The sequence below is a fragment of the Setaria viridis genome, chromosome 9, assembly GCF_005286985.2.
Source record: "Setaria viridis chromosome 9, Setaria_viridis_v4.0, whole genome shotgun sequence".
NCBI lineage: Eukaryota > Viridiplantae > Streptophyta > Magnoliopsida > Poales > Poaceae > Setaria > Setaria viridis.
In genome coordinates, this window is record NC_048271.2 from 4,320,049 (window position 1) to 4,347,103 (window position 27,055).

General features: G+C 48.1%; 4 protein-coding genes and 1 non-coding gene across 5 annotated transcripts; 4 read left to right on the forward strand and 1 right to left on the reverse strand.

The window, feature by feature from the left end:
• The first annotated feature begins 2,510 nt into the window (after nucleotides 1-2,510).
• On the forward strand, nucleotides 2,511-6,451 carry LOC117837698 (probable LRR receptor-like serine/threonine-protein kinase At2g16250). Its single transcript, XM_034717431.2, has 4 exons — nucleotides 2,511-4,343; nucleotides 5,115-5,243; nucleotides 5,544-5,566; nucleotides 5,684-6,451. Exons 1-4 carry the CDS (start codon nucleotides 2,725-2,727, stop codon nucleotides 6,268-6,270), a joined length of 2,358 nt encoding a protein of 785 aa, XP_034573322.1. The 5' UTR covers nucleotides 2,511-2,724; the 3' UTR covers nucleotides 6,271-6,451.
• Nucleotides 6,452-6,745: 294 nt separating this feature from the next.
• Nucleotides 6,746-6,817, reverse strand: TRNAQ-CUG (transfer RNA glutamine (anticodon CUG)). The gene has a single exon. It is a non-coding gene; the product is annotated as a tRNA-Gln (tRNA).
• A 1,322-nt stretch (nucleotides 6,818-8,139) lies between these two features.
• LOC117837704 (elongator complex protein 4) lies at nucleotides 8,140-11,188 on the forward strand. The gene is made up of 8 exons (XM_034717437.2): nucleotides 8,140-8,371; nucleotides 8,901-9,154; nucleotides 9,241-9,316; nucleotides 9,830-9,986; nucleotides 10,190-10,268; nucleotides 10,367-10,526; nucleotides 10,616-10,707; nucleotides 10,788-11,188. The coding sequence occupies exons 1-8, from the start codon at nucleotides 8,224-8,226 to the stop codon at nucleotides 10,950-10,952; spliced, it is 1,131 nt and encodes a 376-aa protein (XP_034573328.1). The 5' UTR covers nucleotides 8,140-8,223; the 3' UTR covers nucleotides 10,953-11,188.
• A 642-nt stretch (nucleotides 11,189-11,830) lies between these two features.
• LOC140221450 (small ribosomal subunit protein uS14) lies at nucleotides 11,831-13,592 on the forward strand. Its single transcript, XM_072291072.1, has 3 exons — nucleotides 11,831-11,995; nucleotides 12,221-12,320; nucleotides 13,364-13,592. The coding sequence occupies exons 1-3, from the start codon at nucleotides 11,934-11,936 to the stop codon at nucleotides 13,370-13,372; spliced, it is 171 nt and encodes a 56-aa protein (XP_072147173.1). The 5' UTR covers nucleotides 11,831-11,933; the 3' UTR covers nucleotides 13,373-13,592.
• An 8,852-nt stretch (nucleotides 13,593-22,444) lies between these two features.
• On the forward strand, nucleotides 22,445-24,196 carry LOC117837702 (uncharacterized). Its single transcript, XM_034717436.2, has one exon. It carries the CDS (start codon nucleotides 22,582-22,584, stop codon nucleotides 23,887-23,889), a length of 1,308 nt encoding a protein of 435 aa, XP_034573327.1. The 5' UTR covers nucleotides 22,445-22,581; the 3' UTR covers nucleotides 23,890-24,196.
• Nucleotides 24,197-27,055: the final 2,859 nt, after the last annotated feature.

Consider the following 27,055-nt stretch of genomic DNA (forward strand, 5'->3'; position numbering starts at 1 on the left):
AGTTCAGGTTTGTAACACCAACTGGGACTAAAGGTGTCTCCACGGATGAGCTTTTATTAAGGATCACCTTTAGTTCCTGTTGGTATTACCGGGTTTAGGGTTTAACCGGAACTAAAGCCTTTAGTTCCGGGTAAAAACAACTGAGATTTTTTTGAAGATAAAAGGTCGTTTTAGAGTGAGTAGAGCATGCACTACGAACTACGAAGTAACACCATATTGTCATGCTTGAACACGTGTGGTTTGCGCTGCGCTCGTGTTACGCAATGCGCGCACTTAGGCACTTTACGTACTAGTGAGGACGTGACTAGGCGAGCCTGGAACGAGCCCCAGATGAACCCTAAAACACCGTGGCTAATACTGCAAGATAGGAGTCGCGGACGGCAAGTTTGACTGACCGGCGACGCTCACATCGCACCCACACACTAGTCGGTTGATGAAAGGTAATCCGAGCCGTACTGCACTGCTGACGGTGCGTGATGGAGAGTCCCGGCGACATGACCTGCCGGTATGGATCGGAGCATCGAGGATCACGTCGCTGGGGTCACGGATTATTAACGGTCGCTTACAGTTACAGAGCTTAAAACCAGCCCAATTAACATCATGAACGAACAGCATTTTCCCTCCGTGTGTGTTCTAGTGGGTGTGTAGTTTGCCAGCCGAATCCTGGTTGCTCCAAAGGCCTCAAGATCGAATGATCGATCAGGCATCAACCGACCACTACTGATGATGAACCTCGAGTCACGCTATAAATTACTCCTACTTCTTTTGGAGAGCACTGATCGGCACAAGTATTTGCTGAATGGGACAGGCATGCATTCTGGAGTAGTAGCCTAGAACAGATTACCATGGTTTCCATTGTTGCTAAAGCCACCAGAGGATTAGATCCAAAAGTTTCAACCACTGCCATCGTCTAATGCATGTGAATTTCTGTTTTACAAGAGTCAAGGCCGAAAACCTACTATATCTGAATCTAGTTCAAGATAAGTTCATCTCCTCTCGGCAGCGTGCTCGACTGAACTTTCCTAGTCACACAGCACGTCACCATCTGGAATACCCCAATCATCATCATCATCAACAGACCACCGATCCACAAGACCCAAACGACACGCCGGAGACTTGGACCCGGCCGGTCGGCAGCATGGATCATTCGCCGACACGACGTACGCATCAAAATCACCCCATTCGTGAATCGTGAATCAAACTGACGACTGAAGGGGGCACATGCTATGCTACAAAACAGCGAAGAAAATTAGCAAGAAAAACTCGGCGGCATGCACTGGAGCGTCGGCTGCGGGTTCTTCTTCCGCTAATTTCCACGAGCACTTTGTCGTTTACCCATACTTTTTCCTCACCAAAGTGTAGTGCTCATCGCTTGAATTCGACACTTTTTTTTTTCTGATCTGATATGAGTATGTCACGAATGTGTAGGCAGGGCAAACAGTACCAGCTCAACTTAGTTCACTTTGGATATTTTAGTTGCTGCGTATATTTACCTTTAAAAATCATTAGTTTAAATATACAGCCATGTATTGAGTTTTATAGTACATTCTTAATAAAAATATCAAAGATACGTTGTGCTCATCTCACCACTGCCTAGATATAATTAGTTTGCGTATTATTAAGGGGGTGATTGGTTTGACCCATCATTTTCTCACTCCTCGTTTTTTTATTACATGGAATGAAATATGTTGATCCATAAGTATCTCATCCCTCGCAAACCAACATTTTCTTATCCGCGTGAGGGACAAGTCATCTCATCAAAATTCATAGAATGAACTCCTGATGGACCACCTCATTTTATTATGGGATGATTTCTCAGACCACACACCCCCTAAATACACATTCATGTATCCGTCCATTTTTTAAATTAAAGTGTGGCTAAAGTATTTGAGAATGACACGTAAAGTTGCCATGCATTGCCTAGAGGCCTTTTACATGCCATTTTAGACGTTTTTTTTTTCTCATTGGCCAGTAAGGCTAGAGTGAAAACAAGACGGAAAGAGAATTAGCGAGAGACGCAACTTTAGTAGAGTCGCGACCATGTTTCGCGACTTTTTCTCTTGATTAACATTTGTGCCGTCCATGTTGCACGTTGTATTGTACCCACACGACTCCATTCATCTGAACCGCGCACAGCACAGCATCTGATGGATACGGAACGCTCCCTTTGCTTTACTTTGCTTTTGCATTGCGAGATGCGAAAACGACAGCAACCGAACACGGTGGGGGCGAGAGAACATTCCATGCACGCACGGGCGAAGCCGCAGCGGGGCCCGGGCCAGCCCTTCGTGTCTCCTGGCCCACATGTCAGTGGCACGGAGCCGCAGGTGGTACAGCTACGCAACGCAAGCACCCCCCGCCCCCGGCGTCCCAGTCAGACTCCACCACTTCGCCACTCGCGCCGCCACTGCCGCCCGGGCCCCACCACCAATCGCCACTCGGCTCGACGCATCTGCATCTCCCCCTCGTCCCGCACCCGCGTTACCCGTGGTCAACGACTCGCTGCGCCTTGCCCCCAGCGGAGCGACGACCGTGAGGCCGCCGAAATAGGCAAGCAGGCCACCCAAAAAAGCGAACACCCTGCGCGCACCACCTCCATGGCCGCGCCATGAGGGAGGACCCCCCGCCCGCTCCACGCGCTCACACCCCCACCCCCGTCGCTCCACTCCGCTCCGCTCCGCCTCTGCCCACCACCACCACCACCACCTCCACCTCCACCTCCCCATGCTTCCGCGCTGCCGCCTCGCCGCCGGTGCCGCCTTCTCCTGCCTCCTCGTCGTGCTCCTGCTGCGCGCGGTTGTCGCCCAGGGGCCGCAGCAGCAGCAGCCCGCGCTCGCGCGGCAGGACGTCGCCGCGCTCCACGGCCTGCGCGCGTCGCTGGGCGTGCGCGCCACCGACTGGCCCGCCAGGGCTGACCCCTGCGCCGCGTGGCGCGGCGTCACCTGCCGCGCCGGCCGCGTCGCGGAGCTCCGCCTCTCCGGGCTCCGCCGCACCCGCGCGGGGGCCCGCAGCGCGGCCTTCGCCGTCGACCCGCTGCGGGGGCTGACCGCGCTCGAGGCGCTCAACGCCTCGGGGTTCCCGCTCCCGGGTCGGATCCCGGCGTGGTTCGGCCGCGGCTTGCCGCCGTCTCTCGGCGTCGTCGACCTCCGCTCCGCCCGCGTCAATGGCGAGCTCCAGACCGATCTCGGCGCCTCCGGGAACCTGACGACCCTTGTTCTCTCCGGTAACAACCTCACCGGCCCGATTCCGGCGTCGCTGTTCTCAATCCCTGGTCTCCGCGTCCTCGATCTCTCCAGCAATAATCTCACCGGGCCGCTACCGAGCGTGTCCTTCTCTGGCAGTTATGGAGCTGGAGTTTCGTTCAACGTTTCTGGTAATTCCCTATACGGAGCTATCGGTGACGCCATCAGGAAGAGGTTCTGGGTTGTTGATGTTTCAAGCAATTACTTCGATCAGGCAGTTGGAATAGGAATTGAGAATGGGACCGATGGTACAGTGTTCTTCAGAATGAACTGCTTCTCAGGTGCAGCAAACCAGCGCACCCGGGGGGATTGCGAGGCGTTCTACACGAGAAATGGGATGAGGCTAGCGGATGTCCCCGAGCTATCATCACCATTGCTGGAGCCACAGCCACCACCGGTGCTGCCGATGCCATCAACTGGCAAGAGAGGGGACAAATGGAAGCATATTTTGGCCGGGGTCCTTGGAGGTGCTGCAATTGTTGTAACTCTTGGCCTTGGCGCGCTGGTCTTTTGCTTGTTGAGAAGAAGAGGAAGGAGGAGACCAAGAACAAGAGGAGTGGAGCAGACTGAGGAGGGCATTCGGTCTGGGCGGAGGAGTAGCAGCGTGAATCCTGTCACAATGTCACCCATGGCATCTCCTGGAGCCAGTGGTTCACCAAAGAGTGTCCCTATCGTCATAGATGACTTCACCTATGAGCAGCTGCACCATGCTACCGGGGGTTTTGGGGATGACAACCTTATCAACCATGGGCACTCCGGCGACATGTACCATGGTGTCCTGGAGAGTGGCTTCGAAGTTGTTGTTAAAAAGATTGACCTTAAGAGCAGTAAGAAGTGCCAGGGGGAGTTGAACTTCCTCACGAAGCATAGCCATAGGAGGATTGTTTCATTGCTGGGGCATTTGGCTAAGGATGAGGAGCAATTGCTGGTCTACAAGTACATGGCAAAAGGTGACCTCACAACTGCACTGCACAAGAAGTCGGTGGAAGTTGAAGAGGGGTTGCGCTCATTGGATTGGATAACGAGGCTCAAGATTGCAATTGGTGTGTCTGAGGCCTTGTGCTTCCTTCATGACGAATGCAGTCCACCGTTGGTTCACAGGTAGCAACACTATCTTGTTTCTCATTTGCTATTGCGATTGCTATTGTATGTAGTGAGCTGTTGGTTGGTGTTGGTAGTTACGTAAAATATTTTGCTGCAGTATATGACTCCTTTCAAAATTAACATCATGATGGAACAGCTCATGGAAGTTCCACTTCCATGTAGCTAAGCTAAACAGATGCTTGTTATTAAATGATTAAAGTCACCATAGACAACAGGAGGATAGTGATAGATGCAGATGAGTTTTTCAGCATACACATTTTAAATGGTTAGTAGCTGCACAATTGTGCCTCACGTGGTACTTCTGCATCAATTGGCACACTGTATTAACTGAAAGGAAAATAGTATGCGAAGCCTTCCATTCAACATCAATTGCATGTGAGGATATCAAATCTTAAACCTTTAATTAAACACAACATGATATATTTAAGCTTAGTATCATTGACTCCATGTTAATGGTTAATTCTAACATGATTTGGCATTCTAATAACTTGATTATTTTGTGAAAATGGCATGTGTCCGTCACGGTGATGCAGTTATTTGGTCCAATCAATCATTCTTAGAAACTCTGCACATTTAATTTTCAGTTTTTGTGTACTTGTCAGTCATCATTTATCACAGTTTTCCAACTCGGTTGCCTCATCTTTCTATTTATATGGTTTTGACTATGCAACTCTGAATTCCATCAAATTGTTCAAGTTCTTTTGATATCTTGATAGCTGTTAGTGCATGCTTTATTATTTCTTTCTGATGTCTTCGTTATAACTGTAGAAATATCCAAGCAAGCAGTGTGCTTCTTGATGACAAATTTGAAGTGTGCCTTGGGAGTTTGAGTGAAATATGCACTCAACAAAGTCAGGGGAGCCAGAGTTTCTTCTCTCGGATTTTGAGATCATCAAAGTAAGATTTCCAGACCATCTATGTTCCGTTCAGAAGAAAAAGAAATAGTATTAGTATGTCTGATCACCCCAATGTTATTAACACAACAACAAAATTAACACGAAAAGCAGGGTGAGTAATTTTGTAACAATGCAAAAAGATGCCACATCTTAGCAGCTTAGCTTCATTTTTATACCTACAGGGCTATAGTACCATCAGGTGCATTGACCTACCGCATGAACTTTAAGTTTCTGTTTGGAATTATATATGATATATGAGGGTCCGTTGCTGACAGTAGTATTTGTTTGTTTCTAATGGTAGGTCCCTTGACAAGAACACATCAGGTGTGTAAAGTGCCCCTATGCTCTTTCAATCAATATTTCATACAACCAAAAGAGCTCTGTTGTGCAAAATAAAAGTAGCATGGTCTAACACTTTGATCTGTGCTTCTCACCTAACAGGCCCACCAGCTAGCTGCACATACGACGTTTACTGCTTTGGGAAGGTGCTAATTGAGCTAATCACAGGAAACCTTGGTGTGAGTGGCTCAAATGACTCAGATTCAGATGAGTGGTTGGCAAGAACATTAGGTTATATTGATGCCAATGACAAGGAGGGTGTCTCAGGTATCGTGGATCCTTCCCTTGTTGTGGATGAAGACCACCTAGAGGAAGTATGGGCAGTGGCCATCATCGCGAAGACATGCCTGAATCCAAAGCCTACTAGGCGGCCACTTGCTCGGTACGTCCTGAAAGCGCTGGAGAACCCACTAACGGTGGTGCGGGAACGGGAAGAGCTCCGCTCCAATTCATCTCAGCTCAAGAGTACCTCATCTCGAAGCTCTTGGCGTTTTGCTTTCCATGGAAACAAGTACCAGAGTTGGGACGTCATGCCAACATCGGGGAAAGCACTTGCTCCGAATAATAAAGCCAAGTCACAGGGAACAGAAGGAAGTGACGAGGATGAGGAGAATTCATTCTCGTTCAAGAGGGCTTCGCGGGAGAATTTCCCGGATCCCATAGAGTTGGAAGATAGTGTTGTTGTGTAGGAGTACCACAGATTAGCAATACTTTGGTGTGCATCTCTTTGATGCATCTAGGTGAAAAACTGTGTATACAGAGTAGGCCTGCTTTCCTTTTCCCCCTCTTAGTTTCAGTAATCTGTATTGGAAATAAATGGCGCGGCAGGTGCGCGGTCCTCGAAATGAAAGCCATCACAAGTTTCTGATCTGACCCGTTTGCCATGCTGGACTTTTGAATCGCAGAATTTGAACATGTAGCGGACTTTGAGGGGAAACTGAATTCTGATGCGATGATCTTGACAAATACAGAAGAAATGCCGGTGACAGAGAGAACTTCCCGAGCATAACCACCGCATCCGGCATGCATCAGGTGGTGCTTTCCCTGTAATGAACTCTCGAAGAAAAATCGACAGAGTTGAATGAAATCTGGCCAAAAGAATGAATTTTTTTTTTTTGCATAAAGATAAGGTCAAGAATGAAAAAATATTTGCAAAAAAAAACAAGGTCCCACCGAGATTTGAACTCGGGTTACTGGATTCAGAGTCCAATGTCCTAACCACTAGACCATGGGACCATTTCGCGGTTATTAAAACAAAAGGAAATATTTGAAAGGATACATTTCCATGGTGCCTCCTTAACACGGTAGTTGTTTTCTAGGCAGTTTTCAGCATTTTGTGATCCAACGGTGCCTTCATTGAGAACTAGCAGTACGTGCTGTTACGTTTCTCTGTCATGAAACTCTTGAGAGGTAACATCATTGAGTGGTATTCTCAACTTTTGTCTAGCTGTTCTGTTGCCTGAGAGGTACATGGGATCGATCAGCAACAAATTAAAGATATCCTCGTACAAACATGAACATTCAGACACGCAGCGCTACTGGTTACTCCTAATCTATGTGCACGTTCCTTGGAGTAGTGAATAACCTTGGAGGAAACACAAGCACAATATGCTACTCATTACTCCTAATCTATGTGCACGTTAACTTGGAGTATGTTCCTGACTTCCTGCAGCGCAATTGATCATCTGACCAAACAGCGAACTAGCGCTAACGGGGGCTTTCTTGCTTTGTCTGAAACTCTGATTCATCAGGCACTGACCAGAACGACCACAAGTTCTTACAGAGGATGGAGAGGACATGGAAGAGATCACCACGACGCTCGCCACAGAATGAAGAGGAGACTGGGCATCTGTGACAGTGAGGCATTGAAGCCACACGCCTGCTAACGTGCCATGTGCGCCGGCCAAATTCTGCTCTACTCCGCGGAGCCCCCAGTAACCGTGGGGCTTGTCGCGCCCATCGGCTTCGGAAAACGGCGCGGACCGCGGAGGAACAGAGCCGTACTGTCGGGGATACAGAGGGTGGCGGCCGGAGGTAGCGGCAGTGCGAGAGCTGAGAAGAGGATAAGGTAGCAGCGGCGAATCGGACAATCTATAGTCTTCGCACACATCTTAAAGCACCGGAAGCCAAGTAACTACCTGGCTTCCGGAAGCTGGCCTTGTTTACTTCCCTCCAAAATCCACTATGCAAAAAGAAGATTCCCCATCACATCAAACTTGCGGTACATGCATGGAGTACTAAATGTAGATGAAATCAAAAACTAATTGCACAGTTTTGTTGTACTTTGCGAGACGAATCTTTTGAGCCTAATTAGTCAATGTTTGGATAATAATTCACAAATATAAACGAAATGCTACAGTTGCGCATTTATGACAAAATGCAAACTTTGTCACTCCCAATTTAAGAACTAAACAAGGCTCGAGATAGGTTTTCCACGTGTTCTTAGTTTCATTTCCATATTCTTGCCTTTGCACCTGTCAATAGAAAAAACCCAGACTAAAGGGAAATTGGCCCACAATCTAGATGGGCTTGGACCAAAACAAAACATGAGCATCTCGCCTCAACCGGTCTTGCGCTGATAGGGCCCAGGGACGAAAACAGAAACCTCTCCTTCGGACCATCGCCGCCGGCGCGCCGCCACCATGGCTGCCGCCCGTGGCCAAACCCTCGGCCGGAGTAGCTTCTCCCGCGCCACATCCAACCCGGCGGCCTCCTCGTCGGGCGCTGCGGGCATAAAGCTTGGCCCGAACGGCGCTGCCTTCGTCTCCTCGGGCATCCCCGACCTCGACAGTAAGCAGCTTCTTGCTCACAAAAATCTTCTCTCTCCGATGAGGAAGATTCGTCTTTCGCTTTTTATGTTCCCGAATGATATGCACGATCTTTTCGGTGAGAAATACTATCTTCTCTTGGCATCGATGTTCAGGATTTTTTTTAGATGTATATCTGCGCGTTGTGACGGAAACAATGCCAACTAAAGGTTTAAAAATTTTCACAGACCTATCACCTATGTTTGCAAAAAGTTTTAATTTGCTTCCATCTTTACACTATTATCATTGCTTGCCTCTACCTCTAGGCTTGGGCAGGAAGAACTGATATGCTTTCATATCAGATATGTGGAAGTGGTACACAAGGATATCAGTATGAAAATAATTAGCATGGTAGGAGTACACGGTAGAAACTAGACATGCATGGAAGCTACTTCATGTGATGAAGAGTGCATTAGAATCGAAATTGCAAATTGATAAGAAAAAAAACTTGCATTAAAAGTTGTTGTGCATTTGTAATCACTGAATCATCATTATTTTGCACTCTCTTGCAGGGATTTTGGGTGGTGGGTTCCTTCTTGGCTCAGTTGTAATGATCATGGAAGATGCTGATGCACCACACCACCTTCTGCTTCTTCGATGCTTCATGGCACAGGGTGTTATACACAAGCAGCCCCTGCTGTTTGCAGGACCTATGAAGGAACCACGGTTATTCCTTGGTACACTGCCTGCTCCTGTTTCATCTTCAAAGGAGGATGGAAGGCACAGAGTGATGGGGGTCGGAGCAAGTAGTGATGGACGAGGAAGTGTACGTCTCCTGAATAATTTTTATTAGTAAAGTTAAATTGCCAAGGAGGGTTCTTCTTATATTGCTCTGGAAATGTTATTTCACAGGATGAGGGTTTGAGGATAGCTTGGCAGTACAAGAAATACTTTGGGGATGAGAAGACCTCTGGTGCTGAACATAAAGGTGTTCCTTCACTCCCTCTGTTAATGTTTCACTTTATTCTTTGTTTTGTTGGTGTTGATTTTCTGTGGTACACACAGAGCCACATTTTTCATTCAAGTATTCTTGACATGGATGTTTAGAAAATATATTAAAAATGGAGAGTGATTATTCGTTACCAAACTTATAATTTCTTGCTCTTTGCCGTTGTAATCAACTCGGTCCTAGGAGCTTGCAACCTGATACTGAGCCTAGCTCAGTTGATCAAGGGCGTGGCCATATGCCCAGACTACCCATGTTCAAGTCCTTGTTGAGGAGAATTGGGGTGCCTACTTCTTCTTAATTAAAAAGCCACCTAGTTCCTCCTAGGTTGGTTAAGTTTTTTCTTCTTCTGTGACTGACAAGATAACAGCTAATCTATGTAGTACATATTAGTTTTCTTGAATAAGCAATTTCTAGTTATGTTGTTCAAGCTAAGCTTTATTGTAGTCCCTCAAGATGTCCATGAAAAGTCTGATTCATTTAGCGCTATTGCAGATAATAAGCAGGAATTCAGCAATGATTTTGATTTGAGGAAGCCCTTGGAAAGGCATCTACTTAATGGACAGAATATTGAGTGTGTAAGCACTCAAGATGCAGATAATCTCAGAGACCTCCAGGATCGTTGTTCCACTTTCTTATCCAAGCTTCCTGGGTGAGGTTAATTTTTGGTTTAATATTCAAAATTGCTTCCTTTGAGAACTATCATGGTTTAGTTGCAATACCGTTTCATCACCAACTAGTCTATGTTAACATGCTTTTATTGTCCAATAATGATAAAATTGGTTATACTACCCGTGTGCTACGCGTCTGTGCCTAGTTTTGATTTTGAACTTCTCTTTTGTTTTCCGCATTCAGAAAAGATGGTGGAAGTTTAACTGCTGGGAGAATTGCTATACAATCACTCTGTGCACCCCAGTGTGGATACTTTGAGAAGGCAAGGATTTAATTCAACAATATCCATTGACTGGCTACTATAGTCTGTTGAAAATTTGAAGCCAATTTATGTTCATTCTTTTCTATCTACTTTTGCAGGACTGGGAAATGATCTCATTTATCAGGTCACTGAAGGCCATGGTGCGCTCATCTAATTCTGTTGCTGTTGTAACATTTCCAAGTACAGTTCTGTCAAATTCGTTCTGCAGGAGATGGCAACATCTGGCAGATACACTGTTGTCTATTAAAGCAATTCCAGGCAAGCTCGGCCCATCAAATTTTGTGTCCTGATAACCATTTCAACCATGTAAGTTGTCCAGCATTTTAATTGACTGATTCTGGTTACAGATGAGGACAAAGACTTGGCAAAACTCCTCACAGGGTATCAAGATATGGTTGGTTTTTTACACGTCCATAAGGTGGCACAGACTAATAGTCAGGTACCCAAGTTCTTTTTTGTAAGTGCTGTAAAATAAACTTTGTGCTTAGCTGTTTTGACACCTTATATGTCGGCAAGCAGGTGCCTGTGATCTTAGAGGCATCCACACTTTCTCTGAAGCTGCATAAGAGGAGGTCGCTGATCCTAGAACGGTTGAACCAGGCACCAGTTGATGGGTCAAGCGGGCCTTCATCTGCTGTATCAGGCAGTTGCTCATCGTCGCAAGGCTCACAGCTTGATTTCTAGTTCAGATTCAGATGAATGACAGATCTAAGATAGGAGGTCAACCGTGTTACATACTTGTTACTCTAGAAAAATGCATCTTTTTAAGGTTTAGCTTCACGTTAGCCATCCCCCCTCATGTATCTTTCAGCTTGTTGTACACCACTATCAGTAGCATTTGAACAGGCTAAAGTTGTATGTTGCTATCTGCTTGTGGCAGTTGATTCACCAAATTTATACTAAATTGTATGTTTGCTCAAGTTGTCCGTTTCAAGCGATCATATTTGCACAAAGTGGCAGCTATGCTGATGCTGCTGAAGAATTTGTGGTCTGCACGAAGACCGAAGTACGGGAAGGAGTTGTGACAAGGACTGCAGCAAGTTTGCAGGTGGTGTCAAACGCAAAGTACAGTTTCAACCTCTCAGGCTTTCGAGTATTAGACTGGAATCTTCATACATGCGCACAGAAGCATTAGGTACCAGGACATATATAAAATGCCTGGAATGGGATTAACAGTCGAACTAACTTTGTATAATTGACTAATATTATGTTTAAGAACATCTGGAGATGATTTTGGAGTTATAAATATACAAAATCAGAGATGCGGAGTTGTGGGGATAGGTATTTGAAGAAGGATAAAACATCTTTTTCAGGTCTAAATATGTGCTGTGATCAGTCGAAGCCGTATACAATCCAGAATCATCAGAATGGGATTTCATTAGGCCAAACTTTTTTTTGAGGGTATCATAATCAGTAGACCTAACTCTTGACGCAAAAGTTCTCTTGAATAAATGGGCTGAACTTATAACTGATAGGCTTACTTGGCCCATTAACATTTCTACCGTACATCCCAGTGAAGCGATGCCATCCGCCTCTCTTCCTTCCTATAGAAGAAGCAGCAGCCGGGCGTTATCGCGACGCGCGCTGAGTCACAAGCCAAGTCAGAGAAGGTTAGGGTTTACCGGTCGAGACTTCCTCCTCCCCGCCGCCGCCGCCGCCGCCGCCATGGGACACTCCAACGTCTGGAACTCGCACCCCAAGAACTACGGCCCCGGATCCAGGGTTTGGTAATCCTCTACCCCCCTCGCACCTCGTTCCTCCCACCTAATCGCAAAATGTTCTGTGAAACTGCGATGTATCTTTGTTATGTCCACCGTTGAATCCGTCAGGTTGAGCTTGTGTTTGGGCTTTGGTGCTTCCATGTCCAGATTGATTTGCGTGCCCTTACGCTTGTGGAGTAGTTAATGTCGATGGTTGCTAATGGATGCCGTGGTGTGGTTTTTTGATTGCAGCCGCGTGTGCGCCAACCCCCACGGCCTGATCCGGAAGTACGGGCTCATGTGCTGCAGGCAGTGCTTCCGCAGCAACGCCAAGGACATCGGCTTCATCAAGGTATGCGACAGAAGCTTTCGGGCCCCTGCTTCCTCTAACCTATAACCTAGCCCTTTGTTTGGTAGTGGTTTGCATGGTTGAGTATTTTGTAAGCGTATGGTTCATCCTGTTCTGCTATGATTTATCCCGTTCATGCTTCGCCATATCTGTGTTGGTCGAACAGGGACAAATAGTATGTTAAATGGTTTCTTAGAACTGGAAGTGATGCCCATGGTGCCAATGTTATTGCACTTATATTCTGCCGTCAATACTAGCTTGGACGCTGCATAAATTCTTGCTCCTGTTTACAGATGACCTTTAGGCCAACATCTAGTAAATTATTCAGATTGTTCTGTGATTGGCTCAACTTTGTAGCTAGCAATTTAGTCTCTGTGTGTGCTGTGTAGTAACAGCCTAATTCTTCTATTTGCAATAGCAAGGCAGTGACAAGATTATGGCTTTTTGTAACGATTTCGTACCTGTGTCTTATTGTAAAAGGTGGTCTATAATTGACATTTTATTTACAAGTCTCTTATTAGCAATATAAACTAGCTATAGTAACAGTCTAATTCGTTTAGGTACTAAGGTAGTTGCAAGACTATGGCTCAGATTTTTGTAGTTAGCAATTTTGAACCCCCGTGAAGTCACTTGTTGTAGAGGTTGGTCAATTATCAACATGCTTTTACTGCTGCAGTTGGGCATAAGCTCTGAAGCATGCTGATTTCCACACATCCAGCAGGTGTTTCTTATTATTTAGAATTTCTCAATGCCTATTTTCTGATGAAGATGCTGGGCAGTTTAGCTGTAGGTAAACAATTGTGCTGTGTTTTTTTTATACTGGAAAGTTTCAATGTGTATTGGCCCGTTCTATCTGCAATTTAGAGTGTAGGTACTCTATTGTAGAATTAAGCCCATGTTTCCCATATTTGTACGGTGCACACTGGCACAAAACATTTCTTGTTCAATGAGTTGGTGGTTATAGACATTCTAGTTTGGTTAAGGCAGACTGTTGTGGTGATGTTTTTTTTATTTTGAGACTCACAATGTGCGCTCTTATTATGCAGTACCGCTGAAAACTTGAGGAGGTCCAAAGCATCACGAGAATGGGAGCACGGATGAGGAGCATCTTCTTTGATCCGTCTTTTGCTTAGTACTATCATAATCATACCATGTACTGAATTATTTGGGTTTAAAATGGACCAAGTCGTTGTATTCTAGCTGGCAGTCTACCGCGTGCTAGTTGAGAATGTAGAACAGCAATGATCAGACTAATATCAGTGTTATTGTGCCGCATTACCGTTGCTATCGTGCCTGCATTGGAGTTTCTCGTCTGAAAGGTTCATGCCATTTTATCCGCCGTGCCCTCGATTTAGCCCCATGTTTCCTCTGCTTTGATTACGTTTTGAGTCACTATGATTATGATGTGTTCTACGGTGTCGCAGTTGTATCTTGTATTGCTTTATGCGGGCACTCCGTTTTACTCCCTCCACCTAAAAAACAGGTCATTTTACGTATTGAATCTGTGTTTTTTATGGAGGGAGTACGTGGCAGGTGAGCTCCTCCTTCGTGGCAGCCAATTCGTTCATTTGGTCAGGCCCATACTACAAATAGAGTTAGAGAGTTGTCTCCATGGTTTAGAGCCCATATGCAGCTAGACCTAGACGCGGGCTCGGTTCTTTGATGGGCTTGAACATAACTTTATTGGGTCAGGCCCATTCCACAAATAGATGGATAGAGATTTGTCTCCATGGTCAGAGCCCAGCAAATGCAGCTAGACGCAGGCTGTTGCTGTGATGTGCTTGAACTGTACTTTATTGGGTCTAGCCCATACTACTAATAGATATAGAGATTTGTCTCCGCACGGTAAAGCAGCGTGGTGCTCGCATCGTTGGTAAAACACTGCCGCGCTTGAAATTTACAGGCAGACTTTCACATTCACCTTGACATTTATGTTCTGGGCTGTCGAGGTTCTGGCTTGCTGCCCGTAAAACTCACGCCTTTACAGGGAAGCTCGTGATTCTTTACACTTTTACACTTGCATCCAATCGCCCATTGCCGTGGAGGACCACGAGCGCTTGGCAATCGGACGCCGCGCTCCACCAATTTCCAATTCCGCTGCCACGAACAGCGAGCATGGCTGGACCAGCCACAAGGCGGCCTTCCCCTTTTCAATCATGCAGCGGAGCACACGGGCGCGTTTGGTTCGAGGATCAGGCGAGCCTCGCTCGCATCTACCAGCCAGGCTGGGCTAGATCAGACTAACGGCATGCAGAACTTCAGTGTTTGGTTCACTGCACGATGATATACAGGATGCAAAAAGCACGTGATTGGTTGCAACCAAGTTCAACACACATACAGATGCATTTGTTTGGTTGACTACATGCAAGAGAGTTTGAACATACGAGGACTTGACTTGGTAAGGTTACCACCTAATTTTTGGACATCCCAGATACTCGTAGAACATAGATGATTACACACGGTTAGAAACTAAAATTAATATGCAAATAAACTGAGCTAAGATCATAACAAACTGCACAATAATGATGGCATTGATTCTTTCTCTTGCTTGATGGCCTTGCAGTCATCGGGCTCTTCACTTTTGATGACTTGATCACCATGTCTTTTGTGGTAACCTGCAAAAACTTTACCTTTTGTCTTGTATCCTTTGTAACAAGCTCCTTTGAAGCTATTGACCTGTGCATGGCATTCTTCCTAGGTGGCAAAAACTCCAGTTTGGCGGCCACAAGAAACAACATGCCAAGTCATAATGGCAGTCCTAAATATGTAAAATGACACAGTGAAAACAAATGAGATAGAATATATAATTGTGAACACAATGTCTGAAAGTAAAGTAATCATAGGTAATGGATTGTGCTCAGTTAATGGATAGATAGCTCAAATTCAACAAGCATGGATGGTTCATATCATAGGCAATGGACACATAGCTCAGATCATGCAAGTATGAATGGTTCACATCATAGGTAATGGACATATAGCTAAGATCATGCAAATATGAAATGCTTACATCAGACGCAATGGACAGAAAGAAAACTCAGAATCAACATGTAAGAAAACAAAATAGCAAAGGCAAAGGAGAAATGGTCATGAATTAAAGTCATGGTCATAACTGCAACCATGGTCAAGTGTCCATCACATCATAGGCAATGTAATTGACTGATCAGATACATCATCACAGAGCTAATGCATATTCCAATGTCACTTGAACCACACCTCAAGTTTGTACCACACAGACCTAGAACCACCCAACCATGAGTTACTGACCTACAGAGACAAGCATGTTGTCTCAAACCAAAAGAATTGAAGCATAGTGTTGCCAGCTCCAGTTAGCTTTGTCCTCCACAAAATATTCATCAAACTGCACAAAAGGAGTAAACAGCAGGATAGCAGCTTCGCTCCACAAAAGAAAGATCAGTTAGTAAGCATGTGAGGAGATCTACATGTAGTAGCGCTTGTTCTGAGCCAGAGGGCATGGTGCTTGGCATACAGTACCTACTAACTGTCTCCATAGACCTCCTAAATGGTTGGTGGATGACCCTAAATCTTTGGTTGTGGCCTACAACATGAAAATATATTGCAACTTGCTCCTCTACACTACTATGTATGGTGTCCCTTAGCAAGCTCTTTTCACTTAGAAGGTTACACAAGTTGAAAAAAAAGGAGGTCTACGCATGCGCAGCATGCTAACACATTCTATATCATTACAGTTATAAATTTTATTCAGATTGGCTTGGTGTTCCTCATCCATGACACTTATTGGGGCACAGGTAATATGAGGACATGAACTTTGTGCCACCCTAAGACTACTCATGAAGTATGCATAAATAATAGTAACAAAAGCAGCAGCTTGAGTCACAAGCATGCGTCTCTGGTCGACCTGGTCCATCTATTTCAGTGCGAGAATGAAAAAGGCATTGCTCAGAATAAGAACAAATTATAACAAAGGTGCTACTGCTCAACAATCATAGACAAGAACAATAGGCAGTGCTCATATATCACATTTTTATCATGTTATAATCAAACATTATTGACTAAGGATATGTGCTCATTTATCATTGTCTTTTTCATCTTATAAACAATCATCATTGGCTAGGAAGTGGAAGAGGGCAAGGGTGAGGATGGAGGGAGGGTTACGGCAACGGTGAGGATATAAAACCAGCAGATGGCGCGAAAGGAGGGGTAACTCTAGACTTTTCCCCCGTGCGCGCGCCTGCACCGCGCGAGCCAATTTTTATAGCCCCCGCGCGCTCCCTCTCGTCCCGCGCGAGCCAGGCTGCCCAGAAACGGATTTCATTTACGTTTCCGGCAGATAGGCTCCGCCGGGCCTTTTGCATGCCTCAGGTGCCAGGTCGAGTGCAGGCAAAGCAAACTCCCGAAACCTGCGTCCCGTGGACCAGGCTGGGCCAAATGCAAACCGCCCCAGGTGTCTCGAGAGGAAGCTTCGTCCTCGCCGCGACCCGCGCGGACGAGGACGGGGGAGACGGCGAGCGCCCGGGACAGGTGGGAGTAGCACGTGCTGCGCCTGCACGGGCACGGCGCGCGGCTCGGCTCGGCTGGCACGCCACTGCCGCACCACGGCACCAGCGCATGCGCACACGCGCGCCAGCCAGCCAGCCAGCCAGGCCCAGGCCCGACCCCGACGCCGATCCGTCCAATCGCTGCCGCGATTTTTATTGGGGGGCAACCTGGAATCCGAGCCGCTGATGCCGTCTCCTCCTCCGGCGAGCCACACCCGCACAGCCAGCCACGTGGGGCCCCCGCCCATAGCTGTTCCCAGCCTGCCCGGATGGACTCCAGCATAAAAGCGGAACAGCGCACGCCTCCACACTCCGTTCACTGCCCTGTGGGGTCTCAGGAATATACGGGCCCACGGGCCTCCCAAGTTGCGCGGGTCTTTCTGTGGGCTGGCAGGCATGATCGATCGAAGTAGACCGGATTAGTTAATGGGCAACTTGCGGAATGGAATAATGAGGCGTTTATAATTTGATGGATTCGAGCGGCGGGCCCACCGCCTTCTGTGGACGCAACTTTTATGTTGAACAACACGAAGAACTCGGGAGATCTGCTTAACTCCAGTGATCGATTCGTGGGTGGTGCAAGGTGTGCCAGTCAATTTGATCTAAAAATTAACAATGTAAATATTAAATTTCTGAGCCGATCGAGGGTGAAGCCTCGAGCTTATGGTTAGGCATTTTTGAATAAACACCACAACAGATAGATATTTAATGTAAGCATGCGGTGTAAATACATGAAACATTAATGGCATATTCCATCGGCTATGTCAGCCGATGGAGCATTGTAACACAACAACCATGAAAGGAGAGCCCTTGTTAACCACGCGCTTATCAAATAAGCTAACAGATCTAACCACTATCTTAACAAGTGTATTGAACGGTAACACGAATGAGAGGGTATTGACATCAATTTACTAACTTAAAATATTAGAACATAGCAACAAGGACCAGCCGATGCTGACTATACGCAAGCAAGATACATTGACAGATCTAATTAATGTCTCGATAAGTGTATTGAACTTAGACAAGGCAACACGAATAAGAGGGCATTAACCTCGATCTGACAACATGAAAGACTGGAGCACAATCACCAAAGACCTCTTGCCTACCACTTACAAGCCTATTAAGGTAACAAAATCTAATCAATGTCATGACTGTCTAATTGAACTTAGACCAGGTAACACGGTGAGAGGGTATTAACTTCGATCCATTAATCTTAACAGACATGCTCGCGGCAGCAAGGTCTCGCATGCACTCCCTATCGGCTCGATGATGTCATCATGCTTCCGTGAGATACGAATAAGATCCGACCGAAGCATCGGCTCTTAATGGTAGCACGCTGACGTCAGAGGTCTGACGGTTAGCAATACGAGGGGCGGGGGTAAAGATCTATCAGACCTAGCATATATATAAGGCAGTAAAAGCATGCAGAGTCTACCAGCCAATACGATCTGACAACTGTGAACGTCTAAACAAGGCAAGGAAGCCGATGAAGACAACCTAACCAGCTCTAAGTTATTTGATAACTTGAGCAACGTCGAAAACAAGCAGAATATTGGACAAAGCCTAGAAAGTTCTACTTGCAATGTAAGATAACTCGATAACTAGCCACTCGACAATATCAGAATATTAAGGCTTAACTTAGAAAGTTCTGATAGAGGTCGTAATGATCGGGTGACGGTACTTACAAGCTTGCTTAAGATCGAAGCCGATGCATCCTTGCGTGCTAGAAGGAACTCGTCGAATCTACTCTACTCCTACTCCTAGGATTTTGGCGATGTGGCGCCGAAAGATTGTATTGATTGATTGATGATCATTTATTACAATGGCCAGCGATACATATTTATACCCTTGACTAATGACTCCTAATTGAGGCGTACCAAAACTTGTCTAACAATAAATATCTAAACAAAAGAAAATACTAAGATACATGAATCTCTAATTTTCCTGATGTAGAATCCTTACTAATGAACCTTACTAATGAAGTTTTCTTCGATCTATCCGTAAAAAGGTCGATCTTCACGGGTGATTAACCAGATTTCCTCCAACGCGTGGCATGCAAAGTAGACCGAAATCCATGCCTTATATATTCTAATCGCTTTTACCCATTCGTGTTAGCCCACTTCTCATGTTTTAGGCTCCTTGTTATCAACTCATATCATCGTACGTGCATGTAATTACAACATGCAAGTGCACAGCACACATGCAGCTACACCCGGTACGTGTGCATGGTCCGGCGTCCTTGCCGCTGGACTAGAGGACGACCTTGACCTGCCGTGTCCGCGCAGAACCTCGTCTTCCTCAATACGTCGACTCCAACGCAAAACCCGGCAGCCCGCGGCGTCGTCGTTGTCTCGATACCGTTCTCGCGTTCCGCTAGCCTTATGGTGTTGTCATCATCAGTGGCATCACGTACCCTCCCTACATGCACTTTCTTCATTCCGCCTATCTCGTCTTTGTGAGATTTTATCGGCTAAAATCCGGTGTCAGCCCCATCTGCTGGACAGCACAGCATCTCAGCCTTGCCCTTCTCCCTCCTCTGATTTTTCCTTCAGAATAAAATAGTGCTACATTCTTTAAGCTCAGGGATGAGTCATCGCCATGCACTGTCACTGTTCATCCAGCAGTGGCTCCCCGTTTTCTTCGCCGAGTCAGCAGGAGTCGCAGCGCCCGTGCGTGCGTGCCCTCCGTTTCTTTTTAAATTTCAATCCTTTCGCACATGATGATGGATCCGGGGCATCCGGCTCTCTCGGCCACCCTGGATTAGCGCGGGTATTAAAAAATGTGGTTAGTGGATGAGGGCACCAGCTGCTGAGCTGACCCTGCCACGGTAGCCGCATTGGATTCTTCAAAACATTCCGGGCGCGCTCGTGCAGCTGACCGTGCTGCGCTAGCTGTCTTGCACATGACAGCTCCGGCTCGCTGTCGCCCGGCCCCGGCCGCTCGAGCGCTCGCTGCCGATCGCCCAAAACGACAATTTCACGGCACCTGACCGGTGGCGAAGGCAGGATCAAGCTTGGGTTCTCCTTTCCTTCTTCTTCCTCCCTCCTCTTCTTTTCTTCTTCTTCCTCATCAAATTTATAAGGATGCTCAATAAGATTCACGACGGTAGGAAAGCTCGAGCCCAGACCCATCGCTGGATCCGCCCCTGCACCTGACCACCTGAGAACCCAACCTGCGACGCCTGAAGACAGCGCTACTTCTACGTTCTACCAAGGATGCCAACAAATTACCATTCCAACTGCTCTTACATGCACAATACAGTGGTATTGTCAGAAACAAATGCATATCGCAATGTTGTGATTGGTGGGGGAAAAAGAGAGGGAATTCTCTGTTTTGGATTCCGTTCGAAATAAGAGAGTATTTTGCATTGTGAGCATTGTCAAATTTTGCACATAAGATTAGGGGGTGTTTGGATACACCCCACTAAAATTTAGCACATGTCACATCGGATATTTGATGCTAATTAGAAGTATTAAACATAGGCTAATTACAAAACTAATTGAACAGATAGAGTCTAATTCGCGAGACGAATCTATTAAGCCTAATTAGTCCATGATTTGACAATGTGGTGCTACAGTAACCATTTGCTAATGACGGATTAATTAGGCTTAATAGATTCGTCTCGTGAATTAGCATAGGGTTCTGCAATTAGTTTTATAATTAGTTCATATTTAGTTCTCCTAATTAGCATCTGAACATCCGATGTAACACTGCTAAAGTTTAGCACCTAGTATCCAAACACCCCCTTAGTAATCTTGTGCTTCAGTAACAGTTGTTAATCTCTGAACGAGCAAACGCTAGTAGTAGCAGTGATTCCGTACTGCCCGCTGCGAAGATCAGCTGGCAGCTGCCAAAAGTGCTGCCAGATTATTCGCCCTGCGGGTGAAACCTACTCTCTGCATCTCACAAAGAGTGTTCGTTTAGCCTTCAAAAGTTGTCCCACAAGAAGTGTTTATATAACTTTCAAACCATCCAACAAAGACCCTCATAATACCTTCTGACCCAATTAATGAATGGAAAAAGTTAGCTCGCGCAGAACGCGCGGCCTGCTGCGACCCGTGTCAGGAGATTGGGCTCACATTTTCTATTTCGTTTGCACCATTGCGCTCCTTACGATGAGATCAACAAAACTAAACCCACGATGCATATGTTTTGAAATAGTTACAATATACCGATAACTTATGTTGAATATACATTAGTTATTCTGTATTAAGTGTAGCAACTTAAATGTGAATCTACCAACGAATTATATACATAAATTGATACAACAAGTAATTTTACCTAGCATTTCTTACCTATCTTGAGCATCCACTGTGCCATCTTCCTCTCTACATAAATTGTTCTGTTGCCCCCTATATAAGTTGTTCCATTTTCTCCATGTAAATTGTAATAGTATAAAAGTTATCACATGCTCTCTACGTGAAATGATACTAATGATTGTATAGAAGTTCTTTACATAAGTAAGCATGCTACTAGATATACAAGTTACTGGACCACACAACATAGGTTTTTATATTTCCATGCATCAATTTCTGCGGATAAACGAGACAACTTGTTAGTTCTAGAAATATAATGTAAATATAAGTTACTATTGCCACGATAAAAATAAGATTACTTCAAAATGTATGGAAAGTGGGTCTCATTTCATAGATAAAATTGTGAAGAATATAAATGTGGAAATGAATTCGAAAGCTAAAGCTTAGTGAGAAAGTTATCATCGAAACTGGACAAAAGTAAATTGCATGGCATGATTTGCTCCATGTGACGACAAGAAGCTTGTACTGTTACGCATGCACACGATTTGTGCTACTCCTAGCGCTCTGCTTGCATGCACATAATTTGGTCTGTGTTATTTTTTTAAAAAAATTACTTTGCGCACATGGGGTGTGAGTCCTAACACTATGCTTACTTGTACCGTAATTAGCTCCGCACTTTGCAGGTTCGCGCGATCACGTTTTGCGCGACGCGTGTCAATGAATCGAGCATTTACTCGATGATGTTCGAGCTATACTTGCTAAATAAAGAAGACTAATAAGTTCGATAATTATTGCAAACGTGAATACTCGTAATTCATCCGGTAAAAAAGAGTTATTACGATTACCGTGGACGGAGAGGGTACGACCACTACGAAACGGAAAAACTACAGCAGTCTCGTCCTCAGACTTCTCCACGCACTCAGAGATCCCAATCCAATTCCCGATTGCTACAGCCTCCAACTGACATATGGGCCTTGGAACACAGTTCCGTGGGCCCACGCTCTCTCGTTGGCAAGGAGCAGCTGATAGCTAGCTCCAGCTGCAACCGAAAAGGAAGGAAGGAAGGCGCAAACCAACGGAGCGCAGGCCGGGTCACAGCGCAACGACGCCGCGCGCCCCCGCCGCTGCCCGTTCGGATCCCGCTCGGCTCCAGCTCGCCCCCGTCCCCACGGACACCACCCGCGCCAACCCTCAACTCCACGAGCCGTCACTGACATCTAGGCCCAGACTGCCGGGCCCGTGCGCAAGTGGGCGTAAGTGGATTGGTGTCTCGCAGCCACGGCACACCAGGATCCAGCCTGGCTCCTCCCACCCCACGGCCCCGGCGTTTCCACACCCGATTCTTATACCACCCGCCCAACTCCTCCCCCTCTTATCTCCCTCGCTCACGACGACGCACCCGCATTGCGCCCGCCGCCGTCAATCCCAGCGGATCAGGCCAAGTTCGCGGGGATTTCGGGAGGTGTGACAGCAGGAGCAGCACCGGTGGCCATGGACCCGTGCCCGTTCGTGCGGGTGCTGGTCGGCAACCTCGCTCTCAGAATGCCGGTGGCGCCGCCGGCCGCCGGCGCCGGCGCGGGCGTCCACCCGTCCACGTCGCCGTGCCACTGCAAGATCCGGTTAGGAAAGATGCCGGCTCAGCTCGTCCCGGCACCGCTCGCGCCCTTCGACGGCGGCGAGCAGGCGCCGGCGTCCGGGGCGCTCGCCGCTGCGTTCCATCTGTCCAAGGCCGACCTGGAGTGGTTCAACGGGAAGCCGTCGCTCTTCTCCTCACGTGGGGAGGCGTGCCTGAAGGTCGCGGTCTACGCCGGCCGGAAGGGGAGCACCTGCGGGGTCAGCTCCGGGCGGCTGCTCGGGAAGGCTACCATCCCGCTCGACCTCAAGGGCGCCGAGGCCAAGCCCGCGGTGCTGCACAGCGGCTGGATCTCCATCGGGAAGAGAGGCGGCAAGGGCAGCCCCGCGGCGGCGGAGCTCAGCCTCACCGTCCGGGCGGAGCCCGACCCGCGGTTCGTGTTTGAGTTCGACGGCGAGCCGGAGTGCAGCCCGCAGGTGCTGCAGGTGCGGGGCAGCATGAAGCAGCCGATGTTCACCTGCAAGTTCGGGTGCCGCAGCAACAGCGACCTGCGGAGGCCGGGGATGCAGCCGGAGCGGGAGGGGGCGTCGGGGAAGGAGCGCAAGGGGTGGTCCGTGACGGTGCACGACCTGTCGGGCTCCCCCGTAGCGATGGCGTCCATGGTCACGCCCTTCGTGCCGTCGCCGGGGACGGACCGCGTGAGCCGCTCCAACCCGGGCGCGTGGCTCATCCTCCGCCCCGCCGGCGACGGCGCCTGGGAGCCCTGGGCGCGCCTCGAGTGCTGGCGCGAGCGCGGCGGCGCCGGCGCGTCCGACAGCCTGGGCTACCGCTTCGACCTCCTCCTCCCCGGCGTCGACCACGCCGTCCCCCTCGCCGATTCCTCCATCCCGTCATCCAAGGGCGGCAAGTTCGCCATCGACCTCACCGCCGCGCAGCCGCTTAGCCGGGGCGGCACGCCGGGGTGTAGCCCGAGGGGCAGCGGCGACTTCAGCAACTGGCCCCTGGGGAACTACCGCGGGTTCGTCATGTCCGCCGCTGTCCAGGGCGAGGGCCGGTGCAGCAAGCCGACGGTGGAGGTCGGGGTGGCGCACATCGGGTGCGCCGAGGATGCGGCGGCGTTCGTGGCCCTCGCGGCGGCCGTGGACCTGAGCATGGACGCGTGCAGGCTTTTCTCGCACCGGCTGAGGAAGGAGCTCTCCCACCCGCAGGCCGACCTTCTCCGGTGAGTCGGTGACCCCCGACCCGCCACCGGCCACCGGCGCGGCGACCACGAATCACGAGCAAATTGTAAATAAGTAGTTGCGGCAGATGCGTGCTTTAGCGTTAGTTTGTTGGAAGTAGTTCGATTCGGGGTGATCGGCTAGTTGATCAAGATCACCTTTTTTGCGAGCGCGAGCGTGGTGTGGGTGTGATTTTTTGGTTGGTTGCTTCACTTTAGCCATGGTAGTAGGACGTCCTCTTTTTTGGATTTCTATAAATCCAGAGCAATTTGTGAACAAGAAACGAGCTTCCAGTTCGATTGGAGTTGAACGACCTCGAATGTGTTATCGGCTTCTTGCTCGGATCAAAATTCTTCAAAAGGGCGGGTTGTTGCGGTAAACCTGCATCACTGCCTCCACCCCGCGGCAAAGCATAGAATCTAATCTACATGGTCTCATTTTGTTTCGCTCTCGCGAGATCGAAGCATTTTGAGAAAATTCACTGCATGCCGTTTGAAAATTTAACTCATCCCCTATGTGCCTTTGGTGCCACTGAAAATTTAACTCATCCCTTACGTGCCGTTACCGTCACAGCACATTTATATGGCTGTTAAACGAAGCTGGAAAAGACAATATTGCCCTAGAATGGAAGATACAATCAACATGCTCTTATGAGGTATTTCGTCAAACACATTGTGGGCGACACCAGCGAAACCACCCTCTTTTATGTTCATCCCTCGCATCTTTCATCTCTCATCTCTCTCCGATGCACTAAGCTGGGACAGGGACTGACGGCGAAGATGCAGGTGCTGCCGCCAGCCGCAGCGGAGAGGACGCACACTCTGGGTGGTGCTTACCTTATGGCCGTACCCCGCACGCATGTAGTTCTCCGTCGATTTCCTCGCGCCCGCACAAACTCACTGGAGCCACCCGCCAGCTCCCTTGATTGCAAGTTTGCAACTAAAGGGCTAGTAGCTAGCTGCCGGATCGAACTACTCTCTAGTTATATGGCAGCTCAAGCAAGAATCAAGCACCTATGGGTCAGCTACCTCCCCGTAGCTTCGACACAACCATCCTCGTCACTAGCGTAGCAGACGAACACCGCGGCTCGGCACATCAGCAGACATCCGGTCTTTCGTGGCCCGCGCCGGCGTGACCACATGGACTGGGGCGCCGACGCCGGCGCAGGCTCGCGCCCGATGGCGGGGCTTGGCAGCGGGCGCCCGGCGCGGCCAGAGAAGGCGGCGTGGCCTTCGGATCCGGCGGCCGCACACGGCGTGAGGCGACGAGACGCGGGGCCGCCCGGCCGTGGCCAAGGTACTGGATAGCGTTTCGGCATGGCAACGGATTAGCGTCGGTGTAGTGGATAGCGGACGTCAAGTTCAAATAGTGCAACTCAGAAAATTGTCAAATTTTAGAGGATATATAATATTAACATCAAGTTTACTCATAAAAAACTTATAAAAAAATTATGATTTTAAATTAGCCATTACATTTAATCACAAATAAATAGTATAATTAAGATGTATGGATATATATTAACGTTAAATTCCCATATCAATAAATAAAAAAATTATTTTTTATCCAATAACCTTTCGTCATTACCTAAATAACCATTTTAAACATTATTATTACCATTTGATTCATATTCATATGTCACTTGAACTGTAAATATAACGAATAGCGACCGCAATAGCGGACAACAGTGGACACTAATTCCAAACATGCTATCTTAAGTCTGCTACCTTGTAGCGGTAGCTATGCATTGTGGGCGCTACGAATGCTATTTAGTACCGTGGCCGTGGCCCGCGCGGCGCGTGCCTGCTCGACGGGAGGCGATGGCGGCGCAGCGCACGCGACACCTCGCGGAGCTTGCCGGCACAGCTCCTCGCGGGCTGTCGGCACGGTGGCGCGCGCGGCAGGTGGCACAGAGCCGCGGTCACCCGCGCCTGAGCACGAAAGTGAGCGTTCCTCGAACTGCTTCGCAAGAGATCGAGCAGGGGATGCACGAGCACGGGCGGCGCGGGATTGAGTGGCGGACCGAGAGGGCAATTTAATGCCGTTACTGTAGCTTTTTGCCAAATGTAACGGTAATGGCACATAGGAGATGGAGTTAAATTTTCAGTGGCACGGAAAGGATGAGACAAATTTGGGTGGCACATAGAGGATGAGTTAAATTTTTAATGGGCATTACGGAATTTTCTCGAGCATTTTTGGGTTGGCATGCGACAGTGCCTTTGCAAACAGGTGAGTCCTAGATCAAGCAGTAGATCATCAACACAGCAATCCAGTCAATCTCGGCAGAAAGATTCTCGCGCCTTTGCAAACAGGTGAGTTGTAGATCATGAACACTACAATCCAGTCAATCTCGGCAGAAAGATTTTCAAAAGGAGCAAAAGGGAGCGTGAAAGGCTGGGCGAAGGACAGTAGGAGGAGCTGTGCGGAGGGCACGGCATGGCAGAGGGTGCGTAGAGGTGGTGGGGGAGCACGGCGGGTCGCCATGCCCCTCCGGCGCGGGCCAGCGGCAGTGGGCGCGCGCCGACGCCCACCACTCGTTGGCTTGGGCGTGGTGGGGGCAGTGGAGTGTGCGGGGGCGCTAGTGATGACCAGTCTAGTGCTGGTGAGTTTGTTGGGATTGGCGCCCAGCTGTGCAGGGCATGCTACTCCTTTTCGTTCGGCTGTCTGCTTAGCTGGGTCCGCTCCTTCCGGGCAAAAAGGAATCCAACGCAACCACTCTTGGTACCATGCCACCAGTCAGAGTGTAGAAGCAGATGGAGGGGGTGGCAATGTGGCATCAAGGGTTGACGGAGGACTGCGTTAAAATCCCGCTCTTGTTTGCACATTGCACACAGCTTTTGTAACACATAAAAAATGAGGAGGATCTTAGTCGTTCCCATGCATACCCGACGCGAGAGTTTTAGCAGGTCGCGTGCAAACACGGCATGGTTAGGCTTCAACAAGTTCCAATGACCACTGTTGCCGGCGAGTAAGTCTTTAGGTCTATTGAAGCTTGAATTTGTGGCCTTCATTGAACCCCGGGCTTACAGGAACAGCTAAACCAAATGAAGTGGACTATGTTGAAATTCAGTTCATATTATGTGCGCACGTCTCCTATACCACCACACAGACGGTGAGCATTTTTAGTCTGACCCCGTGCTAGCAAAGATTGGTTAGGGTTACATGCTTCCGCGAG